The sequence below is a fragment of the Nyctibius grandis genome, chromosome 6 (genome assembly GCF_013368605.1).
Source record: "Nyctibius grandis isolate bNycGra1 chromosome 6, bNycGra1.pri, whole genome shotgun sequence".
Taxonomy (NCBI): domain Eukaryota; kingdom Metazoa; phylum Chordata; class Aves; order Nyctibiiformes; family Nyctibiidae; genus Nyctibius; species Nyctibius grandis.
The window spans coordinates 86,554,316-86,582,183 of NC_090663.1; the positions used below are offsets into that span (position 1 = coordinate 86,554,316).

The 27,868-nt window shown below is 42.2% G+C and overlaps 1 protein-coding gene across 6 annotated transcripts in view; it reads left to right on the top strand.

Moving 5' to 3' along the window:
• The window catches only part of RUFY3 (RUN and FYVE domain containing 3), a 44,383-nt gene that overhangs the window by 10,797 nt on the left and 5,718 nt on the right, over positions 1 to 27,868 (top strand). For 3 of the 6 annotated variants that reach the window (XM_068403758.1, XM_068403756.1, XM_068403757.1), the window contains 13 exons: positions 12,825 to 12,998; positions 14,175 to 14,292; positions 15,909 to 16,010; positions 17,244 to 17,367; positions 17,797 to 17,858; positions 18,366 to 18,431; positions 18,534 to 18,603; positions 19,907 to 19,999; positions 20,717 to 20,797; positions 21,411 to 21,578; positions 22,295 to 22,392; positions 25,156 to 25,275; positions 27,019 to 27,121. In XM_068403758.1, the coding sequence (XP_068259859.1) occupies positions 12,839 to 12,998; positions 14,175 to 14,292; positions 15,909 to 16,010; positions 17,244 to 17,367; positions 17,797 to 17,858; positions 18,366 to 18,431; positions 18,534 to 18,603; positions 19,907 to 19,999; positions 20,717 to 20,797; positions 21,411 to 21,578; positions 22,295 to 22,392; positions 25,156 to 25,275; positions 27,019 to 27,121 (1,365 nt within the window). In that variant the 5' untranslated portion in view covers positions 12,825 to 12,838. Of the gene's footprint in view, positions 1 to 5,593; positions 5,648 to 12,824; positions 12,999 to 14,174; positions 14,293 to 15,908; positions 16,011 to 17,243; positions 17,368 to 17,796; positions 17,859 to 18,365; positions 18,432 to 18,533; positions 18,604 to 19,906; positions 20,000 to 20,716; positions 20,798 to 21,410; positions 21,579 to 22,294; positions 22,393 to 23,032; positions 25,102 to 25,155; positions 25,276 to 27,018; positions 27,122 to 27,868 lie in introns of those variants that run through there. The other 3 variants (XM_068403755.1, XM_068403759.1, XM_068403760.1) reach the window with 3 other exon arrangements.

The window sequence follows — 27,868 nt, forward strand, 5'->3', positions numbered from 1 at the left end:
ACGGTCAAGAGTGCACGCGTGTATGGGAGCACTGATCTCCGCTTCTGGGAGAAGTTATGAAATACAAAATGGCCTTGCACGCTTTTACTGCATGTTCAGTTTCTGCTTTGAGTAACCATGAGGAGCTTCACATTAGAGCAATGGAAATTTTAATCCTCACGGGATCAGTTTGTAATTGAGAACAGAAGGAATCCATGTGATAACTGTATGATCTGAATTTACTTGCAACTGTCAAGAATTACAGCATCCCCTTTTTTTTTTAAATCCTGTTCTATTTGCACTAAAATTGGGAATTGGAGTGGTATGTTTATAACATGCAAAGATTAAATTATCTTTTCCATAGTGTAATTTTTGGTAGCTAAGGTCAAAAATTTTTTTTGACCAGTAATTTAAAAGTGTTAGTTTCAGATGCATGCTTGTGTAAAATGCCCTGAGTAGAAGTTGTACAGCTCTTCAGAAAAAGCAGATGCTCTTCTCAATGCACAGATAACTCTTGCCCATTACCCTATTGCACTGTTTATTGAATCATTCTTCAGTTTCTACCTTTTCTCTCCATTTTCTGTTCAAGTATTTTTCTGTCTTTCTTTGCACACTTCAAAACGGTTTAAGGAAGCAGCATGACATTTAGTTAAATTCTTGTTTTGCAGTTTGGCAGCGTTCTTGGCATTTAAGCTTGCGTGGAGGGGGTGAGAATCTCCTTATTTTTGGTGGGGAAGCTACAGAGCCGTTCAGTTGTGAGGGAACCGTGTGATATGAAGGCTGATCTGCCGGACGGGGCTGTGCTACTGGGGGGACCAAGGTCCTGGTATAAAGCCATGTTGGTCTGCAGAAAGCAAAGCACATGTAGGAGGAAACCCCGGTGACTGTTACTTCGTTTTAGGTTTTCTCTAGTGATGTGGAATAGGAAAAGCAAACTGTTGGGAGAGATGAAATTGCTACCTGGATTGTGCTTTTCCCATGACAAAGCAAATATGCTGCAAACACTGTACTGAGAGTAGCAGGGACCTTTCACGTGTCAACAGAAACTGCATGAGATGACTCTCTTATTAGAAAAGTACTTATTAAAATACATATGGTAGCAGAAACCCCTAAACAGGTCAAAAGTTTGAAGGAGCTGAAGACCAGATTTAATAGAACACATGTGAAGTCAATAATATGCAAGATAAATGAATTACAGTGTGTTAATGGTCATAAATCTTTTGAGTAGCAGTTAGATCATGTAATCCAGACAGCACGTACTGAAAAGTAACATGATAAAGATAGTCATCTCCCCAGGGACGGGGGAGATGTCCTGCTTACTGTATTTACACTGACTCCCATCACGAGCCAGGAAGAAAGGGAGGGGACCGAGAGAAGATGGACACTTGACCCTGAACCACAGGGGAGGGAAGATGAAGTTTTACAAAGCTCCTCAGGACAATCAGTACAATGTGCCAGCCCCACAGGTGAGTTGAGACAATTCAGAGAAAAAGAGTGAGTGCCCTGTAAGGCTGGGGCGAGACGTACATCAGGGCTACTCTAATTTCAGTTTGTTTTAAATGTTAAACTTATGTAGATATTTTCAAGGCTGTAATTAAGAAATTACAGTCGAGAGTTGTTTTCTTTGCTCTTTTAAGCTTGTTCACTCTAAATGAAGTCAGACCTGGGAAACGTGGGGCAGGTTTATTTCCCTCAGAGGTAACGAATCAACAGTGTTGCAGAGAAACCTCTTAGGTGTCAGTTGAGATGGGAAGTGAAAGATGGGGGGGAAAAAAGGTAGGGTTTTATTTCTTCTTTTTCTTTGTGCAAACTATCAAGTGCCAAAATGAAATGAGAAATTTCCCACAGCAGTTACTTATGTATTTCCCTCTGGAAAGAGGCTGGTTGTGGAGAAACATTCTGTGTGACTCCACAGAGCTGCAACATGCAGAAATGCCTGAAGGGCACTATGTGGAGATGGGAATTACACCATTAATGTACATGGTGAACGTTTGCTCTTGTCCCATACATGTAATGGAGAGTGGGCTTGGAATTCCCGAGTCCTCTGTGTTTTTTCTCTGTTGTTTTTATCTCCTCCCAGTTTGCTGGAGATCTGTGACTTTGCTATTTCTGTTAGTGCAGTTCAAGCCTTGACTTGGGTCAAAATGTCTGCGGTGTAGGAAAAATGGTTGTGTCAGTCTGTGACCCCGATGCTGCCAAGTGGGGAGTAGCATGTGTTAAAGCAAGAGTGATGACAGGGGCCTTGAAAGGGGAAAAAAATAATCTTGTAACAGTTTTACACTAAAAATATTGCGATTAATTGTCACAGTTTGTAATGACAGCACAAACTGGTGCTGTACTGTGAGGTAAAGCAGCTCTTTAGAGATGGGATTTTTACGTAGTGGGTTTTAAAAAATGTTTTTTCCTAAGCTGCTTTGTAAGTTCTGAGTAGATTGCTCCTGGTGTTTGAGGCTGCAGGTTGTCTGGTCGCTTCCTCCATTTTTGGAGTCCAAGGTGTGTGAACATGATGCTGAAACTCTTTGCTGGTCCCTTTTCTTTGTCAACGCTTCATGATCTGCCTGATTTGCAAATCTAATCTGAAAAAACTCGTTACATAGCTCCAATGATATTAACAGCATCTACTCAGTTTTCTTTCTTGACCACTTTTGTTATTTCTTATTAGATGTATTATTTATCATCCCTAAGGCAACAAATATGGGATAATACAATTTAAGTAGAATAATGTGACTATAGGTTTCAGTTTCATGATAAAAGTAACGACTGCTGTTGTGGGCAAGCTTGAAAAATGCCCCTTTCTTTCTCAGTGAACAGGACACGGGGACCCTGGGCTTGGTATGGTTTTGTTTGTTTATAACTCTTCAACAGAGTTAATGTTCTCTGTTAGCATCTGTACAAAAAGTAGCAGGTTTGTGCCCAGCCTTTCACAGCAGCCGGAGCAGCATAACTGACATGTCACCGTTGCTGAGGTCTTTCGGTATCAGGCTCAGTTCTCACTTCCCAAAATCGGTGCCGGTAGGTTTTTTTTTTTTTGCTGCTGCTGGGTTGTTGCTTGTGGTCACACCAGTGGAGAACATGGCTGGTGTGCGTTAGTGTTAAAATAACAGATGGGATTTTCGTGATGAATATATTGGTGATAATAAGCACTCCAGTTCCTTGGTAAAGAACTTGCTTGTGTATTTATTCCAGTGGGTTATTCAGTTCCATGATACTAACCTTCCTGGGAATGTAGTTGGAGTGAGCTAATCCTTTTATGAAGACTTAAAGGTCTTGGTCATCCTGTTTTTCTAAACTTGGTGCACACCAGTTACAAGCTTTAATATTTTTCCATAATAATGGAAAGTACCGACTTCATCTGAGACCTGTTCTTCTGTGTATAAGCCTCACGACTTGTTGTTAACAGCTGTCATAGGAGGTTGGGGGTCTTGGGTGGTTTTTGGATATGGTGCTCAGCAAAGAGAGAGTCTGAGAGGAGTAGAGAGCTTAAATAATTGGAGGCTACGTGGTGCGTGTAGGGAGGAGTTTGGAGTGACAAAATCAAAGCGAGAAAGATCACTTGGAAGATTAAATGAAACCTGGCAATTATCTGTGTCCCCATTACCAAGCTAATTGTAAGTCTTTTTTTGGTTATAAGTTCTCATACACTTACATGAGATAAGTGTAAGTTCTGCTTACACTTTAGATTAAGGAAAAACCCCAAACCCTCAGTATTAGGTAACAGACTATTCAGTCATGATGCCTGGCTTCAATCTCAGTGTGCAGGTAGGGATTCTGGGTCTATCAGCATCTGGTTCTGATCTCTGCATGTGATGGAAACTGCTATTAAATAAATCATTGCCTGTGCAGCTAGGTTCTCATCCGATTAATTTTCAGAAATTATAGAAATACAGCCAGAAAACACTAGCCATATTAGCTTGCTTATGTAGTAGTGTTACGCAAAGCATTTTTGACAAATACTGAATTGCTCAATCACACAGATATCTCCATTTTAATTCCAAAAAAAAAAAAGTGATGACAGTGACCCATAAGTCCTGAAGTCCAGTTTGTAGCACTCCAAGGTAAGAGTGCAGTAGGGTCCGGGAAAGCATCAGGGATGTGTCAGTCCCTCTCTGCCCTGTGAGCTCCAGAAAGTCTCCTGGACCTACAGAAAGATCTGATAAAAGACCAAAAGCCGTAAGTGTAGCATGGGGGGGAGCATCACCAGGGCTTTGTTCCTGCAATAACAGGGAGATTCTCAAGCGAAACTCCCTGTTGCTCCTGGCAAGCAGAGGTGGGTGAACCTGATTGTGTGACACAGAGAGGAGGGATCCCTGCTGCATCGAAAGCAGTTCACCCCTTCAGCCTGGGTGCCTGGCAGGACCCGCCACGTGGTGGCTTTCAGTACTGTGGTAACGCTTGGCCGTAGGGGAAGGAGTGAACTTATGGTTTATGATGGAAACTCATCGCTAAAAATCAGCTACATGAATAAAAGGGTGCTACATGAATTTAGAAGTACGACAAGAGTGTTGGTCAGCGGTGTTGCAGTGTAGGAAGATTTCGGGGATCAGTTGAATTATTAGTTTTACTGGTATCTAGACTTTTTTTCCTGCTTTAAGTGCAGTGGTTGCGGATGTTTGCTGGCCAAGGCCGGCTCGTACAGCGGGAGGAGGCTGCTGATAGCTTTTCTGTGGGAGGGAGGAGGTCCCAGCAGCGTGTGTACTTTGCTCGGGACTTTGTCACGGTTGGCCTGTGAAGGGGAATAGAGCCTTTCTTGTGCTTCGGGCGTTCAACCGGTTGCAAATCAGCGCTGGGGAGAGCGGGCATGTAAGTAGGGACCTGGCAATCCTGCGGGGTTCAGACCCGCCGGGGCTTCGTCTGGCTTCGTTTTCGGGGTTTGAAAGCAGGGACTCAGTGGGTGTGTTGAAATGCGTGTTCCTCGTCGTGCCTGCTCCTCTCCAGGACAGCCGCCTCCTCTCCGTGCATGTCGGCAGGCGCCCGGCGAGGCGGTGGAGGTGTTCTCCTCACCGAGGCCTTAGCGAACCGCCTTTGGAACGGCAGCGTAAAACCCGTGACAGGCCGGATCGCCTCTGCACGACCGTCCCTTTGGGGTGACGGTCGGTCGTCACGGAGTTAAAGCTCTGTTTAACCTTATTTAATATGTCCTCAGTATGGCCTTCTCCTGGAACGCGCTTGCTTTTCGTGGGTGGCTGGATTACCCTCTTGGGGGACTTCTAGGCCTGGGGAGGAGGAAATCAAACCAAATGCTGACATTGCATAAATATTAAAAGTTTAGTGCTTTGATCTTGCAAATAATGCTTTTCTTGCTTTTCTTTTTAGGATATGCTTTACAAAAACGTTGCTTGTTTTAATGCAGAAAGAAACAAAAGCTTCTAAAGCTTTCCTGAGGCCTACCTAAATTTGACTGTTAAGAAGAAAACCCGCTTTGCTGTATTGCTTTGTGCAGACTAATAAACCCTTTTGCCTTGCAAATCTCTCCCCGCTATGAATTAAGTCTTGTATTATGCAACTCTCCCTTTCAGTTATCCTTTTCTTATACCCTGATTTTTGAATCTTTCCTTTAGATCACAGCTTGCATGACATTTTCTTTTCTTTTCCTTTCTTTTTGCTGTTTGCAAAGACTCTTGGGAGGATTTGACAGATGTGGTGGAGCAATTGCGTGATGATACTGAAGGTGCGTGCCACACCGACATCTTTCAGCTATTAATTCCACTGATGATTGGCTTTTGACTTATTATTTGGAGCCTGAGTGCAACAGAGTTTTCCTTTGCAGCGCCAATAGCTGTGGCTTTCTGAACGTGCTTGTCTGGTTGAACCAGGTTTGCAGCCAGAACATGCCGTACTAGTTGCACTCTGGTTTCTGCTGTTAGCTTGTTCAAGAAAATGCCTTTGATCGCTCGAGTGTATGTATTGCTCTTGTAGTTGTATTAGTTTACATTTAAAATGGATATTGTGAAGGCTTTTCTTAATTTTACCCACCCTTTCACGGGTTCCATGTGATCAGTTTTGCTTTCTGAAATCTTACTTCTCTCTTTTTTGAAAATATGTGCATACAGTGTTGCTTAAAACAATGTTTTAAATTTTTTTGGTGTTTTGACTTCAAGTGGAGGCAGAAAAAGTGAATCAACGAGGGATTAGTTTATTTCTCTTAAATGCTTTGTGAGGCGATTATTTTCCTGAGCCTGATGTAAACACAACTTAAAAGGTTGCAGCAATATATGGAAGCTAAATTAAAAAAAATATTTCAGAAATCACCCCGAAGCTTCAGATTTTCTGAAGTATTTCTATTTATCAACTCGGGGCTTTGCAAAAGTGACTCTAAAACTTGTATTGCAAAATTTGATTAAAACTTTTGAAGTACTAAATGAGAATTTTTTTTGGTAGTGCTTCTTGCTTGATTCTTAAAAATGGTGCAAGAGTGAAATAGTTGTATCCCCAATTTGGCGTATACTGAGGTAATTTTGTAATGTGATGACTAAATGCAACTGTTGATGCTTGGGATGAAGGTGTTTGCAGCCAAAAGGGTAATACACCTTTTGGAGGCAAAGGAGTAGGAAGGGAATTTTCCTTTTGTGGCTGAGAAGATTGTGCTCATTATTAGGGAGTATATAGATTTCAGTGTAGAAGGATGGTTGGGGGTTTTTATCTGTGCAGGCCAAATTCTTTTAAACTGTCAATCTCACATTAGAAGCTGAAGGTTCTTGATATCTAGATGACTTGTGAGCATGAATCCTGTTATTCTCACACTGATAATCCCAGAGGACATAGCAAAAGTTTACTTTTATTTATATTTGCCAACTCAGATGGTATAAATGTTTTCGAAGAGGATGTGTTGTGCACAAAAACTGGTTTAGTTTAACTACACCGCATTAACTACACGGATCTCTTGCTGGTCCCCTGTGGATGGTGCCTTTCTTGACTGTTGTGCTTGGTTACAGGCCTGGGCTCCTGCCTGGGGGCCTTGTAAACACAGCAGGTGCTCCCCAGCCCTGGGAGATGTTCACTCTCCTGACACCACAGCTAATTCTGCTTCAGTGAGGGCACATCCAAGGTAGTCTTTAAGGAAAAAAAAATTGAGTTCGAGACTTATTTTTTCCATTAAACATTGTACAGATTTTTTGCATTGATTTTGTTGGGATGGGACACATTTGAAATGTGTGTCTTGTAAACCCAGCTGCTTTCTGGTTTATCCACAGTCCCTCAGAGTTAACAGGTTGAATTTTGAATATAGAAGCAAAAAATTAGTATAATAAAATATCTTTCTGTCAAAACAGACATGCCTCTGCTTTTCACTTGTGACTAGTCCTGTCATTTTTATTTTCATCACTGCTTGCCTTTAAGGGAGTGTTTGTGTGATATGCAAAACATGTATCACCCCATCCTTGGGCTGGTGGTCAGGGCTTGTGTTGCTGAAGGCAGATGGGGCATTTGAATGTAAGGGAATGTCAGGAAAGCTTTAACTGAAACACAAGCAGCTTAAAAAATACATAATGATGTTGAACTCCAGTTTAAATGATGGAAGTCCTTAATTTACCTAGAGATTTGCTTTCCACATTTATTTGAAATTATACATGTGTTCATGATTTCATAGTCTGAGCAGCTGGAACTAATGTCTTTCCTAATGTGAATTTGCTTAACTGCAACTCAGGGCACTGTAGATAGCTGGCTGGTTTGTTTGGAGAGCAAGTGTTTCACCATTAACATATCTCAGATAACCTGAATACAGCGTGGACTGCTTGCAAGATGACATCTCTTCCATACACAGAACCAGCCTTTCTAAATTTCAGATTGCTCTAAGCTTGAATTCCTGGTTTGATATGGATGCTGTACGTGGAGAACCTAGCTGAAATACTAATTAATGGGCATTACTTTGGGCAGGTTTGTTCACATCTACAGTGTTTTATGACTACCTGCATTTGATCAAAGTTCTAGCTTTATTTTAGTTTCTTCTTAATTCTTTTAGGGTAATTCAAAGTTTATTGTCACCAGGTGAGAAATACTTTAGACCACAGTCACAGCTTAACCCTTTGAGATCCAGTATTGCATTGGCCTTTTCCTTGACTTTTAGGTTCCTAGGTACATATTTTAACTTTTAAACAAATTACAGGGTTCCTGAGATTCTTGGATGCTTTTGAAAACATGGTCTTTGTGGAAGCTCCTCAGGAACCCTTTGCTTTTCATGCTGTTAGCCTGTGAATGCTTGTGGCACAGTTTTACCTCTTTAACAACCTGGAAGCTCAGTGTTTTCAGGAAACAGTAAGATGAGCTGATTATTTTACCTTGTCATTGCAGTGGGATGCAAGTCCAGTTCAGTTGTAACCACCTACATCCCATGTGCAAGGTTGGTGGTTAGAAAACACGTCTATTCTGTAGAAGCTACTATGTTTAAATAGCGAAGTGTCTTGAGAATTTAAGATTACTTCAGTAGAAATCCAAACCACATTGAAAGGCAAAGTTTAAGTGCCAAGATTTTACTTTTTAAGGTTTATGACGTGATGTGTAGTAAAAGACATGTAGAGTTTAGAGGCAGAAAGAGAAAGTTGGAGAAGGTGTTGACTCAAATGGAGAATCTCAATTGCATGTCAAGGTCAGGCTGTCAAAGCAGAAAGTGTCTGGGCTGACTTAAAGCCATCCGGGTAGTCTTAACTGTGTAACAGTCATCTTTGCTTGCTTACCCTGCACTTTTAGACTCAGTTTTAAAGGTGTATATGTTGCAGCACATATAACAACAGTATAAATCAGTTAGGATTTAATTTTTTGAATAAAACTTTGGGATTTTATCCAGTTTCATACTATATAACACTTAATCGGTTTGCAAGATGAGAATGTTATATAAGCTGCATATGCAGAGCACCATCATTCACAACAGGCTAATGAAGCAGAAACCTCTAATTAGCTAGTGATAAAAACATTTTTCAGTTCTTTAGACTGTGATTGCACATTTGAGTCTTAAATAAAGCATAGCCTTGCTTTTTATTTTGTCCTAAGTGCTTTCATCAGCTCAGATGTTCATTAGCTCTTAAAAGTGTTGAAAGAATCTAGTTGTCTTGATCACGCTGTGAGTGTAGAGTGGAGTAGGACCCTCTTTCTGAGCCGTGTCCTTGGACTCTGCCGTAATTCAAATTAGCTAAGAACTGCAGCCAAAGTAACATTTGCCATGTAGTTGGCTTGTATGGTTGCTTCGGGGTGCTGATCGACAGCTGGCTAAACATGAGCCAGCAGTGTGCCCAGGTGGCCAATAGGGCCAATGGCATCCTGGCCTCTATCAGGAATAGTGTAGCCAGCTGGTGTAGGGAAGTGATAGTCCCTCTGTGCTCGGCACTGGTGAGGCCGCACCTTGAATCCTGTGTCCAGTTCTGGGCCCCGCACTTTGAGAAAGATGTTGAGGTGTTGGAGCGAGTGCAGAGGAGGGCGACCAAGCTGGTGAAGGGTCTGGAGGGTCTGACCTACGAGGAATGGCTGAGGGAGCTGGGGGTGTTTAGCCTGGAGAAGAGGAGGCTCAGAGGTGACCTTAGAGCAGTCTACAACTACCTGAAGGGAGGTTGTAGTGAAGTTGGAGTCGGCCTCTTCTCCCAGGCAACTAGCAATAGGACAAGAGGACACAGCCCCAAGCTTGGCCAGGGGAGGTTCAGGTTGGACATTAGGAAGCATTTCTTCTCAGCAAGGGTCATTAGCCATTGGAAGGGGCTGCCCATGGAGGTGGTGGAGTCACCATCTCTGGAGGTGTTTAAGAAAAGCCTGGACATGGCACTTAGTGCCGTGGTCTAGTTGCCAGGGTGGTGTCAGGGCAACGGTTGGACTCAACGATCCCAGAGGGCTCTTCCAACCTGGTTGAATCTGGGATTCTGTGATCAGTGTGCATAAGCATAAGAGTTTTTCTTCAGAGCCTGGCCAGGCAAATAATCATGTTCAATCTAGCCTTCAAAATGTATTTAAACTTTAAAAAAAGTCTATTTGTTTCTTTTACCACAGCGCTGTACTCTCTTGAGGGTATGTATACAAATTGCCTCACAAATATTATGTGAAAATAATTCAAACCTACTAGAGATTTCTGCTGGTTTATCTGTCGTGGCCAGAAGCATGGGTAGATTGTAGGTGGGGTTGTGCTGCCAGAAGTCCTGAGGGAGGGGGCTGATGGTTTTTTTCCTAGATAAGCTTGTTCTGAGCAGATTTTGAATCATGGTACTGAAGCAAAGCATGATTTTGTGACAATAGTCTGCTGTAGAAGCAAATGCTGTAGTGATATTAATAGACTCTTTCAGGGCAGCTGTGATGATGCTGTCGGAGGTGGTGTTCATTAGTTATATGCAGAAGTACGCAGAATAAAATAGAAGTTTTTTGGAATTGCATGTACAAAAACTAGTTTTTGCAATTGTGTGTAATATTATGTATGACTTTTTTTTCCTGAGTCTGCATTCCTAGTCATATTGAATGTTAGCTACGTTGCAAATGATAAAATGGATTGCAAATCATGAAGGAGATCATCTGCTCAATGTACATGCCATATGTATCAGCTTACAATAGTAGTAGTTCTGCAAAGGCAATAAAAATCACCCGCCAAATTAAATCTTTCTACAGTCCAGTGCTGCTATGAGAACTGCAGTCCTAAATGAGTACTTTGAAGTTTTCTAAGCTGTGAAAATAAATTCTGAATGCCTAATCTCAGTCTTTTTATATTATGTGAGCCAAGACAATCAGTGCTTGAAGAGCACACAGTTAGTAAAATAAAACTCTCGGGGGGTTTTGATCACTTTGTCCCTCAGCAGTAGGAGATTGGGTGGAGACACGGGAAGAACTGGGCTTGTTTGCCACTCATCTGAACATGAAGGCAGCATGACGTGGCCTGGAGCGTGACTAGACTGGTGGCTGTTGATGGGTGGCAGTTCCAGTTGGCATTGACTAGTGCCCCTCCGATGAGGGCTACTTGAGTATTGGTGGTGGTGTTGCCACAGGGCTAGGTCTGAGGATGTCTTTGAGTCATCAGCAGCATCCCTGATAAAAACCCCACCCCAAACTAAGCAGTGATAACAAGACCTCACCAGCCTGGGTGCCACCTAGCCTTGGAGCCGTGGGAACCTGGCCATGGTGTGCTTCAGAGGCAGGTTCAGCAATCCCACCTTTGTTCCCAGGCTTCACAAATGCTCTCTTTTGATTCCCTTTCATAACTTCTCAGGTTCTTTGATTGAGGATGTTTTTGTCTCTACTTTGGTAGTTGCTTTTCGTCTCCTAGCCCTGAGGTGCCTTTCAGTGTCTCCTGTCTGGCATAAGGAGTCTCAGTTGCACGGTGCCAGTTGCTCCCCTTCTTGCCTGTTCTGGATTCAGCCATAGGTTACTGAAATCAAATATTACTCCTGTTGGCTGTGTGCTGCTGGGCCTACAGTGGTTTTCAACCTGCAGGAGATAGCAGAGATTGGCAGTGGGAATGATGTGATTTTTAATGATTCTGTGGTTCTATAAAGTTTTGCTTCTTGCTCTCTTTTGGGCTGGTGAGTGCTGGCAAGATGCCTCGTTGCAGGGGCAGCACATTTGAGATGACAAGGAGTTTGTATTCAAGCAACCAGTATCAGCATCATGATGAAGCAGGATGATGACTTGCATCATCAGAACAAGTCCTGTAGGAGACTGCAGTAGCTGCTTGGCCTCTTTTGGCTAAGTTGTTGCATTTTAAATTGTAAGAAATTGTTCTTCACAGTTGTATTGACAAGAGGATGAGAACTGTCAACAATCCAGACAGCTCAAGTCCACCTGCCTCGTAGAGATTTGATGTTGACTCAGTGGCAAACCCGCTGAATGCAACCCCAAACTTCTGCAAGACTTCCCTCAGGGACTGGATCCATGGAGGATAAGGGTTGCATCTTCCCCTCCTCCTTCACCATGATAGATGTTTTAAGGAGAGATGTAGGAACCTATCTCAGCTGTCTGTGTGTTGAACAGACAGAGCCTCCAAAGAGCCAAAAAGAGCTTGAGAACACCCTGATGGTGGTGAGCATTGCTGGATTGGTCTGGGTGGAGGTACTCAACAGAGCTCTTGTAATTGAAAGTTTTCAGTCTCCAGTATTTATTTGCTTTACTTGTTTGCTCAATGCAAGCACGCTTTGTCACTGTAGCAGGTAAAATGTGTACCCCGTGCTTAGATGTGTAGTCTTAGATGTCCTCTGCTCATGTTTCTGCTGCTAGGGGTAGTAAATTCACTCAGGGAGGTGGCAAATTGGTTCAAGGGTCCATGGCTGTTTACAGCAGCCCTAGAATGAACGTGCCCTCCAGGGATGAAACCGCTTGCACCAAAGAACTTTAACTCACAAATTGGGCGTGAGATTGAAGGTGGAACAAATAGAAAACTTGCAACTGGTGTGACATGATTTTAGTAGCCAGAATTTCTCTCTATTACTGTGTATCTCCAGGCCTAAAGCTTAAGAGCACTTGATTTGTTGTGGTCGTAGGACAATCTTGCTCTAGTTATGGGACAACGCTGTTGTGGATGAGTTTTTCTTGAGGTGTCGGGAATGCAGTGGTGGTTTGGGAAGATTGGCACTCTGTGAAAGGGATATTAACAGCTGTCTTCAAACTTTTTTTCTTTGAAAATTCAAAGCTTTTGTGGTCACTTGAAGTATTGAGGCACCCTTAATGGGATATGTCGCCCGTTCCTGTGTCATTGTGGCTTCGGCCATAAAATTATAGTTAATTTTGATTTTTCTCAACAAATGGCCTGAGAGAGTGCCTCAGATGAAACTGTTGCTGCCCCTAAAAATGCCTTCAAAGCTGAGGGACAAAAAGAGAGAGAGATGGGTTGTCTCACTGTATCAAAAATAGCTTTTGTTACTCAACAGTATTTTTCTTCTTTTTTTTAATAGATCCTAATTATCTCATGGCGAATGAACGCATGAACCTGATGAACATGGCGAAACTGAGTATCAAGGGGTTGATTGAATCGGCGCTTAATCTGGGCAGGACGCTGGACTCTGACTATGCACCTCTTCAGCAGTTCTTCGTTGTGATGGAGCATTGCCTTAAACACGGCTTGAAAGGTAACTGTGCTTGAGAGGGCTCTCCCAGGCTGTTTGTCGTAGCGTGGGAGCAAGAAAGAGCAATCTTGGTTTAAAAATCTAGTTTTGTGATGAGCAGGGTCACTGCTGTGATCACGGTTGACTTGACAGGCCACAGAAAGGGAAAACTGCTGAAGGTGTAACACTGCAGGTGAGAAGTTCACCGTTGTTGCAGGTCCCTGCCACTTCTAAACCAGCTTCTTAGATGGCTCATGGAGGTCCTTTCTCAATAGTTCCATCAAATCTGAGGAGTTTGGCTCTGTGCAGCTCATGTCTTGCAAGCTGCTTTCTAAAATAGCAAGCAGAGCGGATCTTTAACTATAGAGTCATGACTAAAATGGCCAAGTACCAGACTGCTGCTCTTGATGTGCTGCCCTTGTGTGATGGTACCTCGAGATGAGAAGCAGAGGATATTAAATGCCCTCTCAACACCCATACATACATCCTGCGGTGCTGCTTTAGTAGTCGTGCCCAGCACTATGCACAGAAGAAGGGATTCCTGTGCTGGTTAAGGTAGCACTGTGCAAGAGAGAGTGTTCATGGGCTTCAGCTTCGTTGTTGATCCATCTGCCAGTGTCCCTGCTGCTGGTCATAAGTCTGAAGTTAACAGTTCTCAGTGTTCTCGCTGCTGCTGTGAAGTAGCAGTAAGACTATGGAAGGAGAAAATTAATTTCCAGCTTCAGTATCTCGGGGTCACTAGAAAGCTTTTCAGAAGAAGGAAAGGATACACAGAGAAGGCCCTGGCAGCTTTGGAGAAGGAGCAGGTTCAAAGTGATGTGGTCTTAGTCATGTGATGGTCAGTGAGAGAAAATTACTGTGCGCACATGGGGTGTAACTCGGGGACAGTGACAGCATCCTAGGAGAGATTTTGACCTCTAGCAGTGACTCTGAGTTGCTGGTTATCACCAATGTTGTTATTTTGGCATGCTGGGGATATCTGGAATACTTTCTGGCATCTCTGTCGAGCTCATGTTGCCTTATTTGAATGATACCAGTAATTGCCACACTCGGGCATAAAAAGTCATCTTTTATACTGGTCCAGCAGCAGACCCAGAAGAATCTGGCAATTGTTGTCTACTGTTGATCCACTTCTGACCATGTTTGACAATGTATTTAGTCAGGCCTAACAGGCTCATTTTATATCTTTTTCTTTTCTAGCCAAAAAGACTTTTCTTGGGCAAAACAAGTCATTTTGGGGACCTCTAGAACTAGTAGAAAAACTTGTTCCTGAAGCTGCAGAAATTACAGCGAGCGTTAAGGATCTCCCAGGGCTGAAGTAAGTACAGTCTTTTACTGCACAAGTACAAAATATGCATTTTATTTTAAGAAGGATCCTGAAGAAGAGAAGGGGAAACATAACCTTCAGGAATACATCTGCCATCTTCTGCTGATTAAAATGGATCGTTACTCTCATTCTTAATCAAGGAACTGCAGAAGGAGAGGATAGGATCTATTCTGTGCTAAGTGCATGGGCTGTTAAATAGTTAAATAGTTTTGAGGCTGATAGAGGTAAATTTACTTTTAAATAAATGCAGGTAAACCTGTAAAGTTTGTGTAAAAGGCAGGCTCAAAGTTGGAGAAGATACTAGCTTATGTTAAAGAGGAGAGGAAAAAAATACTTTAAGCATATACTGCTTTTAAAAATTTCATAGTCATTTCAGACATCACGTTCAAGTTTGCTTATTCCATGTTAAAAAGAAACTGTTAGAGGCTTTCAGCCTGGGGAATAGAAAAAAGGTATAAGAAAGCTTTTGTATGAGTAGCAGGGCTAAAGATTAAATCTTTGCTGAAAAAAGAGGTTAAGAGATTCACTAACAGTTTCTTTTGGGTTAGTATTTAGCAATGTACATACGGACAAGTGCTTTTACTGGAGATCTGTGCAGGACTCCCCCTGGAACAGCTTTACAGGACCAGCGTGTAGTGCCAACAGTGTTGTGCCAGAGCTCCTGTTACCTTTTCCTGTTGGGAAAAAAAACTTGAAACACTAAATAAATTGAAATAATGAACACTTTTAGAATAAGTTTCTAAACTTCAGCCTTGCATTCATACTAACCCTTGGGAAATGTCATGTCATGTATTAGGGAAGTCAAGAATGGGCAGTAATGAAGATGACTTTCACGGGCGGTTGTGCTTATACTAGTTAAGGTTAGAAAATAAAGTGCCCCACGTGCTGTTTGGTGTAAGACAGCTGACTGACTGCTGGAGATGGAAAAGAAATTCCCTTCTCATCAGAATATTATTAACACGGGGGGGTTGCACCTTCCTTTGGAGCATCTGGTGCTGGCTCCTGGCCAGCACACCAGGGAGATGGACCAGAGCTGCGATGCAGCGTGTCACTTAATGTATTTTTGAAGCTGTGTGCTTCAGATTGACAGGGGAAACAGAGGGGGAAGGACAGTGACTATAACCCATTGCATCCTGTGATGAGTGGGTTAATGAGTGAAGTAGTTGAAGAGAACAGGACTGAATTTGTGTTTTCAGTTGTCTTTGTGGATTCTCACCTGACTTAACACCTACCTGAAGGAGTGGTGTTGGTCACCTGTGCTGAAGTATCCACACACTATTCTGACTTGCCTTATGCAAAACTGATTTTTGAATTAGAAGGTGATGTGTTGAAGCAGCTGATCTTTGTGTAGTAGCATCCAGCAGGGGTGAAGTCAGGGAAATATTTTTAGTATAACAACAAATACATAATTTCCTATGAGAGAAATAGTGATTGCTTAGATAAACTTGTCTGTAACTATTTGCACTTAAATACCTTGTATTTCCCTGTTTTCATCAGTGCCAGCTCTATCTTTCAGATGCAGAAACTTTAGATAGAATGGGGTTATTAGAGCTGTTTGTGGATGTGCATTGCATTATGTCTGTAACTGTTGTTCCTGGCCTTTGTAGGACACCTGTGGGTAGAGGAAGAGCTTGGCTTCGCCTGGCTTTAATGCAGAAGAAACTTTCAGAATACATGAAAGCCTTGATCAACAGAAAGGATCTTCTCAGGTGAGTGCTGAGCTCGCTCTCAGATTAGGTTAGGTTCACTTCTGCCCTCTTGTAAGATCTTTACCATCTTTTACACCCAAATGGTGAAGTATGTGTGTACTTTGAGAAGTGGTGCTATTTGTGAAATGCAGAGCTTCCTCTGAGGGATTAAAAATGCTTAGTATTCTCTCTTAATTCAGCAGCTGTTATTTCTCCACTTCATCTCAAATATCTGTTAGAATTAACACCAATTTTGGTTCCAAAGAGATGATTTGGGTGAAATATTTGTACAGGGGGGATACAGCATTCTCTGTCTGCAGAATCTTGGCCCGGGATTTATTTCTGACCTTGTCACTTCATTACCATCTGACCTGGAACAAGTCATTCCACTTCTCTGTGTCTCTGTTTCCCACTCATAAAACAGCAATAATGTTGTAGTTTAATTGAAACTCTGTGGGTTTGAACTACTATGTCTGTGTAAAGCAGTAGGGGTTAATCATAGAATCATAGAATGTGAGGGGTTGGAAGGGACCTCTGGAGATAATCAAGTCCTACCCCCCTGCCAGAGCAGGACCAATCTAGGGCAGGTTACACAGGAACGCATCCAGATGGGTCTTGAAAGTCTCCAGAGAAGGAGACTCCACCACCTCTCTGGCGAGCCTGTGCTAGGTCTTAGGATTAAAGACCGAAGCAAAGAAGGTATTCAGCAACTCTGCCTTCTCTGCATAATAAATAAGTTGGTGTTTCTTTACTCAAACAAGTAGGTTTTTGTTGGCTGTCTGTGTAAATCCATAGCTGACTTGGGGTTAGAAAGGAGAGCTCAGTATCATCCACTGGAAAATGTGGTAGTGGCTTGTGTTAATAATAGTATGTAACAGAGTAGTAGAAGTATGCTGCTTAAACCCTGATATTAAGCCCCAGTCTTAAATATTCAATGTGTTGTGCTATTACTCAAGAATCGTGCTTACTTTCCATCACCTTTCAACACCTGAGGGACCAGGTCTCCTGCTTACTGGGGCTTTGCCTCACCTAAAAAGTTACTGTACTAATAGTTGTTCAGTAGGAGCAGGAGTACATTGATAGTATGTAGGAGCCCGTTTCTGTGTGGACTATGTGCCTCTGCTGGGGTTTTTCTTAAGGCTGAGCTTGCATTATATTATTGCATGAGATAGCAGGGATCCCATGCTGGTTGACATCATTTTAGTTGACTTTTAAAGTTGTAACACTTGTCTGCTCTTGCCGTGCATCCTGCAGTGAATTTTATGAGCCTAATGCACTGATGATGGAAGAAGAAGGTGCGATCATTGCTGGCCTCCTAGTAGGTTTGAATGTCATCGATGCAAACTTCTGCATGAAAGGAGAAGACTTGGACTCACAGGTACTGGGTAGTCAGTTAATGTTTTTTTTCTGGTAAATTGGAAGAATTTTGCCTTGTAGAGGAATTTCATCAACTGAGATACAAGTTTGTGACTATATGTAATAAAAGCCTAATATAAAATTAAAAGAAAATGAGCCCATATGCATTTATGTTCCAGCTTGCGTGGGCAGGGTATATACAGATATGGTGATGGTCATGTTTTGTCCTTCTGTCCTAAGACTTGCTTGCCAACTTACTGCTTGTTCTGGTATGTTTTTGCTTGAAATACACTATGTTTTCATTAATTTTTGATAGATTACTGGCATAATGAATCCTTGCTGTAATACAACGTGTACTGATGTTGTAACTGAATGACTCTCAACTTTCATGGCTGCGGACGGTGTTGAGTCTTTGAAAAAGTGTTTAATGTGAAATGCAAATGTTTTCTAGGTTGGAGTTATTGATTTCTCGATGTATTTGAAAGATGGGAACAGCACGAAGGGCAGTGAAGGGTAAGTACAGACACAATTGTCCTGTTGCTTATCTCTCGGTGACTGGTATTCAAGTATTCCACATTGCCCTGCAAGCTGTTACGTTTTTAATTAAAAAGCTACTTAATTTAAATAAAAAGCTACTTATACTGAATTGCTCTGCTATGATAAACCATGGATTTTGATGAGATGACTGTCCACTGTAAATGTAGTACAAACCAGGGTTTTTTTTGTTTGAAATACTGCTGTACTCTGAAATGTTGTGTGCCGTAATCGTTCTGTTCTGTGTGTCACCAAATGCCTCAGTGTCATCCAGGTGAACGTAGCAGTTGCAGCTTCTGAGGAGTCAGGGGATGGTAACTGATCATAAAGGCACAGACTGTAACTTGGCTTTGCTATTTCATGTACATCCCCTAGACTCACTGAGACCAGGGCTGTATCACCACATTTCCTCTTAGACCTTTAATGGTGTCACTCTTAGTTCTTTGAATCCAGCTGGCTGAGCTGAATGGTGTTTCTTTTTTCCAGAGATGGTCAGATAACTGCTATTTTGGACCAGAAGAACTATGTAGAAGAACTCAATAGACATTTAAGGTAAGACAGGATTGATTTATTCTTTATTATATAGTACAGCAAAATAGAAAACTGGCTTTTAAAAAAGAAGGAATTACTGTAGGGCTTTTTTCTCTTCACCAGTGCGACAGTAAACAACCTGCAGGCCAAGGTGGACGCCTTAGAAAAATCCAACACTAAACTGACCGAGGAGGTAAGTGTAGTAGAAAATCATCTCATGCTTTGGACTTTTGGATCAGGGATTAAAAAGGTAAGGGAGGAGTTGTTTTTGGATTTCTAGTGTATGTAATGAGTGTTTTAACGATGGCACTGGAATAACTGACCTGCCAAGGAATTATACTGGCTCTTGCTACTAACTAAGCATGAGGTGAAAACAACAATGCTTATGTTAAAAACCAAAAGCAGTTGAATACAGTTCATCCCTCTGAAGCCTTCGAGTGCTTTCTGATTTTTGGAGAAGGTCTTAGAATAACTTGTATGGTGGATATGGTTTCGAATGCCATACAGCTGATGTAGGTTACGAGGTGTCCAGACATGACAAATTTTTAAAGTCTATTTATTTTGACAGATGCAGAAGTTTACTACAGTGTAAAGATGGTAATTGAAATATTTCAGTAACAGTTTCTCTAGCCTAGATAAAATGTTGTTCAGTCTGAGCAAGAAAAATGGTTGGTACGTGTGTCATAGGTGTAACCTGTGTTTTAAAATCGGTCTTACAGTTCACTAGTAATGGCATAAATGTAATGAAATCTTTTGGGGTCACTGTCCTGACAAATGGGAGATAGTAGGTCTCATCCTAATGGTTTTACAGTGTCCCTGTCCACATGTCGCTTAGCTCAGCAGAATGATTTTGATGGGGACGTCTCACTGCTCTTGCAGTACAAATATGAAATAGAAATTCTTTTTTGCTTGTTCGCCCTCATTAGAGGAGGTCTGTGTGTCTGGTTATTGAACATTTGCTCTAATGAATGGATTCCAAATGATGAGAAGCTGAAGTGGTGGAAATTAGTGTATCTACTCTTGCAATTAACGAGTAATATGTTTTTTACAATTAAAATACTTTTTTAATTTTAAAAAGGTGCTCTGCAGTAGAGGCTTCCTTTCTCAGTGTGACTGTAATAAGTGGCTTTTGATTTATTACCTGCAGAGTAGGAGTGCTGTGCTCATTAGGTATGAGATTAATTGCAATGTTGACTGAAGTATTTTTTGATTTTTACTAATTTGTGTCTTAGTGCAGCCTGCATGCAGTTCAAAGTAAGAATTGAAGTGACAGTGGCACACGCTGTGCCAAGCAGGGCTATTTGCAGGGTGTAGTTAATGAACTGCATCACAAGTCAGATAGTCTTTCTTCATGGTAGGAGGCTGAGGTGGCCACTCCAAATATCTTTTTTTTCTCTCTTTGAAAAAAAAATTGAGGAAGAAAATGTGTTTAGAGAGGGGGGAAGAAAAGGTCAAGTAGGTTTTGATATGTTACTGTTGTTCTGCTTTGTTCACAGCTTGCGGTTGCGAACAACAGGATTATTACACTGCAAGAAGAGATGGAACGGGTTAAAGAAGAAAGCTCTTACATCTTAGAGTCCAATCGTAAGGTTGGTGTGCGTGAACCATTACTGAACATTAAGTCCCAGCCCAAATTTGACCGAGATGTAGGTGTTCAGAAGAGACTTTATTTTCTCATTTATATCAAGCAAAAATGGCAGTAGATCAGAGTGAGTCCAGGTGGGTCCTGCGCAGAGGGTGACAGATGGAGCCTGGCCACAGTGAATCCTGCCTGGTCATAGCTGGTGAAACTGTGTGCAGAGCCGAGAGCTAACACAGCATGTCCCTGGCTTGTGGGCGGAGGTGTTGGAAGGGACAGGAGGAAGGATGATTTACTGAGGGGGTGGCAGAAAAATTTGGAAGTAGTTCCTTTTTTTTGGCCTGAAATGCTGCCCTTTTTGGAAATCAAGGGGCAGGATCTATCTTTTTTTGGTTGATTTATTGAAAGTGCTCATAATGATGGCAGAATCTGTTTTTAGTTTTAAAAGCCATAAGATCTTCTGGGGTTTTGTAACTGTACTTAGTATAAAGGTTCTGAAAACAGTCTGTGCATTTAATTCATATCCATTGGAGTGCACTGAGCACCTTGGGGAAGCGGGGAAAGAGTCAGGTCACGTGGAAGCCGCATGCTGCGTTAACTGAATGGAGCCCTGAGTTTTCGTAGTTGCAGAATTCATTTTCAAAGTGGTGGGAGAAGGAAATAATCAGCAAATGAGAGGGTTAGTAATATATAATGACAAGTTAATTGGGTGTCTTCATTAACTTAGGTCACTAAAGACAGAACTGCTGATGGACATGCACTGACTGAGGCACGAAAACAGTTGAAGGAGGAGACTCAGCTGCGGCTGGTAAGGACTGTGGGAGCTTGGAGCTCAGTACAAATGCTTCTTCACATAACCCCATGTCACACAGTCACTTCTGAAAATGTTTGCCCAGGGGATTTTTTTCCTTCCTGCCTGCTTCAGACTGATCTGCAAGAGTCTTGTCAGCAGCTGTGTTAATTTTGTGGCTCTGTTGATCAGTTTGAGGTCTTGTTTCTCAAAATGAGCATGTGCATTTCTAGCTCTGACATAGCCCCCGTGCAGGTAAGGATATTGCCACTATCTGAACTGTTATTCAATGTAGTGTGTTCAGCTGGTGAGGAAAAAATGCCTGAGCAGAAGGTTTTTAGGAAATAAAAAGTCTGCCCAGCTTTTTGCTAGTCTCCTCCATCACAAAGATGGGCCTAGGTAGTACTTTCTCACTCTTTAATGCTGTTTACTTTGCTTTAATGTTGGACTCAAAATGGGGATTTATTGTCCTTAATTGTCTTGGATGGGTCAGAGCTGTAACTGTGACGCCGTGGCAATGCAGCACGCTTCTAGGTAGTGACTGCCTTGGCAGGAGCACCAGGTAAGGGTGGTTATCTCATGGGTGGTGAGGAGAGCTGGCTGGTGATGCTGACTGATCCGTGTGTTCCAGGACGTGGAGAAGGAGCTGGAGGTGCAGATCGGGATGCGGCAGGAGATGGAGCTGGCCATGAAGATGCTGGAAAAAGATGTTTGTGAGAAGCAAGATGCGCTGGTGGCACTCAGGCAGCAGCTGGATGATCTCAGGGCCCTAAAGCATGAACTGTCTTTCAAGCTGCAGGTAGGGAGATAATTAAATGCAGTGAATTGCAGATAAAAGTGATGGCTCTTGTTCTTTTTTTACCCTCCCATCTATTTAAAAGGTGCTAGGTGTGGAAGATGTCCAGGCTGTATAGCATACCTCTGTCTTGCTGCAGGAAAGCTGTGAACAATTGAATGTGTTGGGGGTTAAAGGAAAATGCAGTTTCTTCTGAAGAAGGACCCATGATGATCTGGAAATGTGTGTGTTTGACTGGGGAAAGCAGCTTCAGGTGGTGTTGTGGTATAAAACCAGAGCTGTGGTAGCATCTGTTCAGTACAGTCTAGTATTTGAAGGTGTGTGGTGTAGTGACATTACTGTGTGATGACAAAAGCAGACTCTTAAGACCAAGAGCAACACAAAATGCTCAGAAAGAAATCCTAAACAGGAAAGATCTGCTCTCCTTGAGCCAATCGTTCTGTGCAAAACAGCTGAATGATATTAGCAGGTACTGCATTAATATGTATTACACAGGCAGCATTAGTGATTATGGTATTGCCCTTTTGGGGGTCCAGATGTAGCCTGCACCTGCATGGCAAGATGTTTGTCCTTGCCATATTGACCTGGCATTTGCTTTCTGAGCACCTTCTCCTGCCTCTTTGGTTTCTGCCCCTTTTGTGTCATGTGCCACATGATTTAGCGTGGCTTGTTTTGGTTTTACTGCTACTTACAAAAAGCCACAATGCTCCTTTTTGCAGAGTTCAGACATGGGAGTGAAACAGAAGAGTGAATTAAACAGCCGTTTGGAAGAAAAAACAAATCAGATGGCTGCCACCATCAAACAGCTTGAACAAAGGTAAGAAAGGAAACTTTCACAGTTATAAAATCAGGTGTGTGTTCTAGTGGTAGTGTCCTACTGACCCTGAATGGACCAGGCAGGAGTCTGAGTGCTCTGCTTGGCCACTGTGAAACAGAGCTGCATGAGGAGAGCTCTAGTTGTTGAGATGCTGTTAGGAGAAGTGTTTGGCATGCTCAGGAGGGCTTCCATTAGAAAAGAAGATGATATTAAACCAGTAATTAAAATAGCAGCTTTGTTTATCTATGTCAGCTGCACTTTTGTGTGTTGTCAGTCATTACAACTCAATGGCTGTCTCTGATAGCACTGATAAATAATGTAAATAATAATAATGTAAATAATAAATAATAATAAATAATGTATAATGTATAATGCTAGTGCTGAGAAAATCAGGGGAAAGCACAGCTCTTGGCAATGTGTCTGGGACTTATTAATGAGTAGGTCAATGCACTAAATGAACATTCTCATTTTAGGGTTTATATTCTGAATGATTCTTTACAAAAAAGGTCATTTTGTTTGTAGAAAATGTGTATTTTCCAATGTTTTATGGTATCTACTGAGCTAATTCATTTGCTCTTTTTCTCTTGCTGTTCTTATTTTTCCATTGTCTGATCGTCCTCATTCTACCTTACTTGTACAGTGAAAAGGATTTGGTGAAACAGGCAAAAACCTTAAATAGTGCAGCAAACAAACTGATCCAGAAGCATCATTAGACATTTTTATCTCTGGTCACCTCACAGCTCTGACACCAGAACTCGTTTATGAGGGGAGAACTTGAGAATTGCTAAAAGCAACTGTTAAAATGTTAATTGTCACCTAAAGTTGATTTGGAATTTGCTGAATTTTTAAAATCAGTGAGTTTTTCAGAGGTTTAGAGTCGGGTATAAAAATCCCTAACTTTGCCATTTAAACTGTGTTCAAGTACCAATGAGTTGGCCAATAAACACACCAGAAGAGCGTCAGGAATGGGAGATACGTGGCTCTGTGCACACCGTATACAGCAGCACAGGTCTTCAGCATTTATGGGTCCTAGGTGCGTTGGTGAAGCCAATACCAGATTGGCCAGCTCTGGCAAGTCAGCTAGTTTTCTGTGTTACCCTTTTTGTGAAGTAGACAAAAAAAAAAAATGCATCCCTGGAAGTTGTTGAAAGTAGTTGTGTGCGTACCCCAAGCCGTTAGCCATTCACTTCTGTGGGTTCAGCCCCAAGTCCACGACAGACGGGCCCATCGCCGTGAAGACCAGCCCTCTCGTATCCGAGACTGCTTGCAAGGGTTTTGCCTTAGTGACTTGGTGGGTGGGTGGGGACTTAGGACTTATCCTTATTCCTTTAAACTTCATGTGTCCAGAATTAGTAGCTAGGTGTCTTAGAGTAACATGATAGAGTGGTGAGTTCAGTGGAAACCTCCTTATCTTTGCATTGCCTTCTACCTCTGCCATGAATCCCTCTAGACAGACGTTGTGCTTCTTCCTGAGCGAAGGAAGCCGAGGAGAGGTGCTTGGGGAGGTCTCTCATCTTCCAAGAAAGGGTAGTTACACGTTTTACAAAAAATAATCTGATCTTTATACTCTAGTGTTTAATTAAAAAAAATAAGAGAAGAAAGGAACTGAATGTGCAGTGGTGCGGCGTGGAAATGGTAATTGGGTACTTGGCCACTCCTTGTGTGAGTAGTTAGTGGTTGAAAAGGAAGAGTTGCCTTTTATTATGACCCTTCTTTCATTTGCTTCTGAGCTTGTGTTGCTCAATCCAAATGGAATTTGCTGATGAAAGAACAGCTTGGAAACAGCTCTTGATAGGAAAAATAATTGCCAATTTAACACCCCAGTGCAAAACTTTCACTAACTGTAGCTTAGACTGTTATAAAGTAATATCCTCTTCCCTGTGGCTGTAGAAGTTCACCGTGGTGGCCTCTCACAGGCTGGAGGTTAGAAGTGCTCCTAGAGATTTTTTTCTTTCCAGAAAACCACATTTGAGGGTTTTTTGTGTTGAATAAGGGTTTTTTTTGCTGTGGTGAGATGCCTGTAAAAATTCTTCGGAGCCAGTTTTCCCTTTGGCCTGGGGGATAGTGCTCCTAGTAACCTTTCCCTAGAAACTCAATAACTACTCAGAGAAGCATAAAATAATAATAAAAAGGTGGAAGCTTTCATCAAGGGCTCCAAATAGTTAGTTAGAACCGTTAACACCTCTGCCCCTCCCCAGATTTCTGCTGCAGAAACAGGGGTTTAGGCTGGTTTCTTTGCTGCCACAGTGATGCTAAAATTAAGACAGGATTAAGGATCTGGCCATTTCCAATATCAGGCCCGAAGTGGAGATGCTTTGGTGTAGTGATGCTGCTGTGCCAGTCCACGGAAGGGACCAAGAAAATGCACTAATTCTCTAATAGAGTAGCTAACCTATGTTGCAAGTTCCAGTTACATGTGTAGAGCTGAGGCGTAATGTACATTAAAATCAAACCTGACTTAAAATTCTGTGTACTTGAGGTTTGCTTTGAATCTGGATAAAAGTGATGTTTTATGTTTTTCATCTAATGGCTGTAAACTGTAGTACTAGAATAAAAACTATTGAAAATCAGAGCTTCTGCCTGGTTCACCTACATTTTGCTTTTCTTTTAAAATATTTTCCTCCTTTCCATTGTTTTTACCATTCTTTTTTTTTTTTTTTGGCTTGACCTTTTCACTGGGTGTTTTATTTGTTGGTTAAACTCGGTCTTCCTCCCCACCATGGCTTTTGTTTTTTATCACAAGTTCATGTGGCTCAAATCCAGATTGCGACAGGCAGAGAAGGACCGTCAGTTGGCCCAGCAGGACAACCGTCTCTTCAAGCAGGAGTTTGGGGACAAAATCAACAGCCTCCAGCTAGAAGTGGAAGAGCTCTCCAGGCAGCGGTGAAGAGATCCTTTTCTCACCTATTTTCTGGGCTGTTCTGACTGGGTCTAGTGGAAAGCAGGCAGGGCGATCGCAAAAGGAGGTAGGGGTTGGAGATGGAGAGGGCCCAGGGGCATTTTAGACGCCAGGTAGTAATTCTGGGGAGGTGAAATGCTTTAAGAGATGGCAAATCTGTTCACATGTGTGTCTTTGAAGTTATAACTTGAAAAATCAGATTGGAAGAAAATGCAGAGGAACTACGTGGTCAGCAGAACCCACCAGCAAAAGCACAACTCTTACGTGGCGGTGGGATATCAGGAGCAGGTTGCAGAACATCTCTTGGGTGGAAATGAAATGTCAGGATATTTTTCTGAACACAGAAGAGAGCAAAAGCAAACACTGTGCTGCTCGTCAGCAGGGTGTAGCAGCTGAGTCTTTGCCTAGAGCTAACACGGGAGAGTTTGGAGCCAGGGTAGGGTCTGACAAACAGTGCTGGGATATTATTTTTCCCCCCAGCTGAAACTGGTCTCAGTTTTGCTGGGAGGCGACCAAAAAGCAGCCAAATGTAAAGAACTTGGCCAGAGCTATCATATTTTCCCTTGCAGTGTCATCAGTTTACCCGTATCAGGAAAACAGAGAAAACCTTTTACCTTAAAATAGAAGAGCATCTTCTCCTTCTGCAGCCGTGACGCATCTTTGGTTTGCTGCAAGGTCACTGGAATGAATTGTGTGGAAGCATTGCTGGCTGCTTTTTGGTTTTGGCCCCCTCCTGGCACAGCTTTTCGTTTCCTTCTTCAAAAAGTTACAGAGGGCTTTGGTTAGAAATGCGTACGAGGTCCTGGGGGTGTGTGAGCTTAGTGGTGTTCCCATGTATAAATGGGGAATGCATCTTCTCTGCACCTCACACTGAGTCACATTAACTCAGGGGAGGACATTTATAAATTGGTTTGGTTTTGCATCAGTTGGACGTGTTCTGATTCCTTCCTAGCTCGAGCTAAATCAAGATGATGGTATGAAAACAATTGAGCCCCCTTTCCTGGGAGGTTTTATGGCTTCATTGAAGTGGGTTTCTAAAGCAATGAGATATGGGAAGGTGCTGCAGTGGTTGGTGGGAAGTCTTGCTTGGATTATATTCCTTGAAGTGGAAATGGGGCTTGTTGTGGTGGTGGTGTTTCTAAATCCAAGTTACAACCAGGAATTCCCTCAGTTTGTTTTTAAATGTCAGCACGGGCAAGGATTCATTTCTGGATGGAAGTCTCCACCAGCTTTACTCCAGTTAGGCTATGTCATTAATGAGGCTGTAGTCATAACAAGTTGTTTAAAAAGCTGTTGGAGCTGTACGGAGGCTAACGAGGGTGATAATGGATAATCTTGGTTTTAGTAGCAACGAGGATTCTGAATGTTGACTGGACTTTGGTCCTGGAGCAGCTGATGTGCTGAAGAGTGTCCTTGTGAACAGGGTGCTGACCAACAGTTCTGTAAGAGATGAGTAACTGGTTCTTAAGGACTTGCAGACTTGGTCAACAGGTTTATTTCCCACAAAAGTGTGCTGGAATTAAATGAAGAACTTGTAGGTTTTCCATCCTGACATATTATGGCTTAACACCCTGCCAGACAACCTTTTACTCCAAGAGGCAGTTTTCAGCTCTTGAATTTGGGTTCAGTCACTTTAGTGTGAAGAGAGGGTTAAATGTTTCACTTGTTCTTGGTGTGGAGTGTTACAAACCCTAGCCTTTACTCACCATTCCACCTCCATGTTCTAGGAGCCACCTTGAACTGGAACTGAAGCGGGAAAGAGACAGATGGTCACACAGTCACCACCGCAGCCAGGAGAACAAAAAAGGCACAAAGAATTGGCTAAGACAGGTAATGTGATTTGCATTCCTGGCTTGTGTTTGAAGGAAGGTTTCATGTTGCTCGTTTGCTTTTCCTGAGCTTTATTAGGCAATAAATAAGTATTTTTAATGTGCCACAACAAAATGAGCTTTGGAGCATCTTTTACACACACTAAACAGGCAGGTTATTGAGTTGAGCCTTGCAAAAATATTGCAAGCAGGACACTTCATTGCAGAACAGTGGATTCCTCCTCCAGGCTGGGTGCCTGACAATATCTTGACAGTGATTGTGGTTTTCCTTTGCTAGTTTAATAAAATAGAGTAGGAGATATCATGTCCACATCTTAAGAAAAGCAAACTTGCTCATTTTTATTTTCTGCATTGTAATAAGGGAAATTCTCCTGAGAGGGGTAAATAGTAAAGCTTGGAAGACAAAATTGTCTTTTGTGGGCATCACAACAGAGTCAAACTCCTAGTCCCCAAGTGAAACTCCCCTTTTAGCAGTAAATTCACCTTTGAAAGTGCAGATCTGCTCTGTGGCCTTTTCTGTCAGACGAAACAGGCTTTTTTTTGCTGGGAATTGGCAGTAAAACAGCTGTTTTGGAGAACAAAACTTGTAACTGAGAACTGTGAAGTAACAGAGGTGACTCCTGCAATTTTCACGTGTGCTGCTGCACTTAGAGTTGCCTTCCCTGGGCTGCTTGAACTGGTCTGGGTTTGCTTTTGTGAACCAATATTACGTGTCATTTCAGTGAAGTTATTTATCAAAAATGAAATT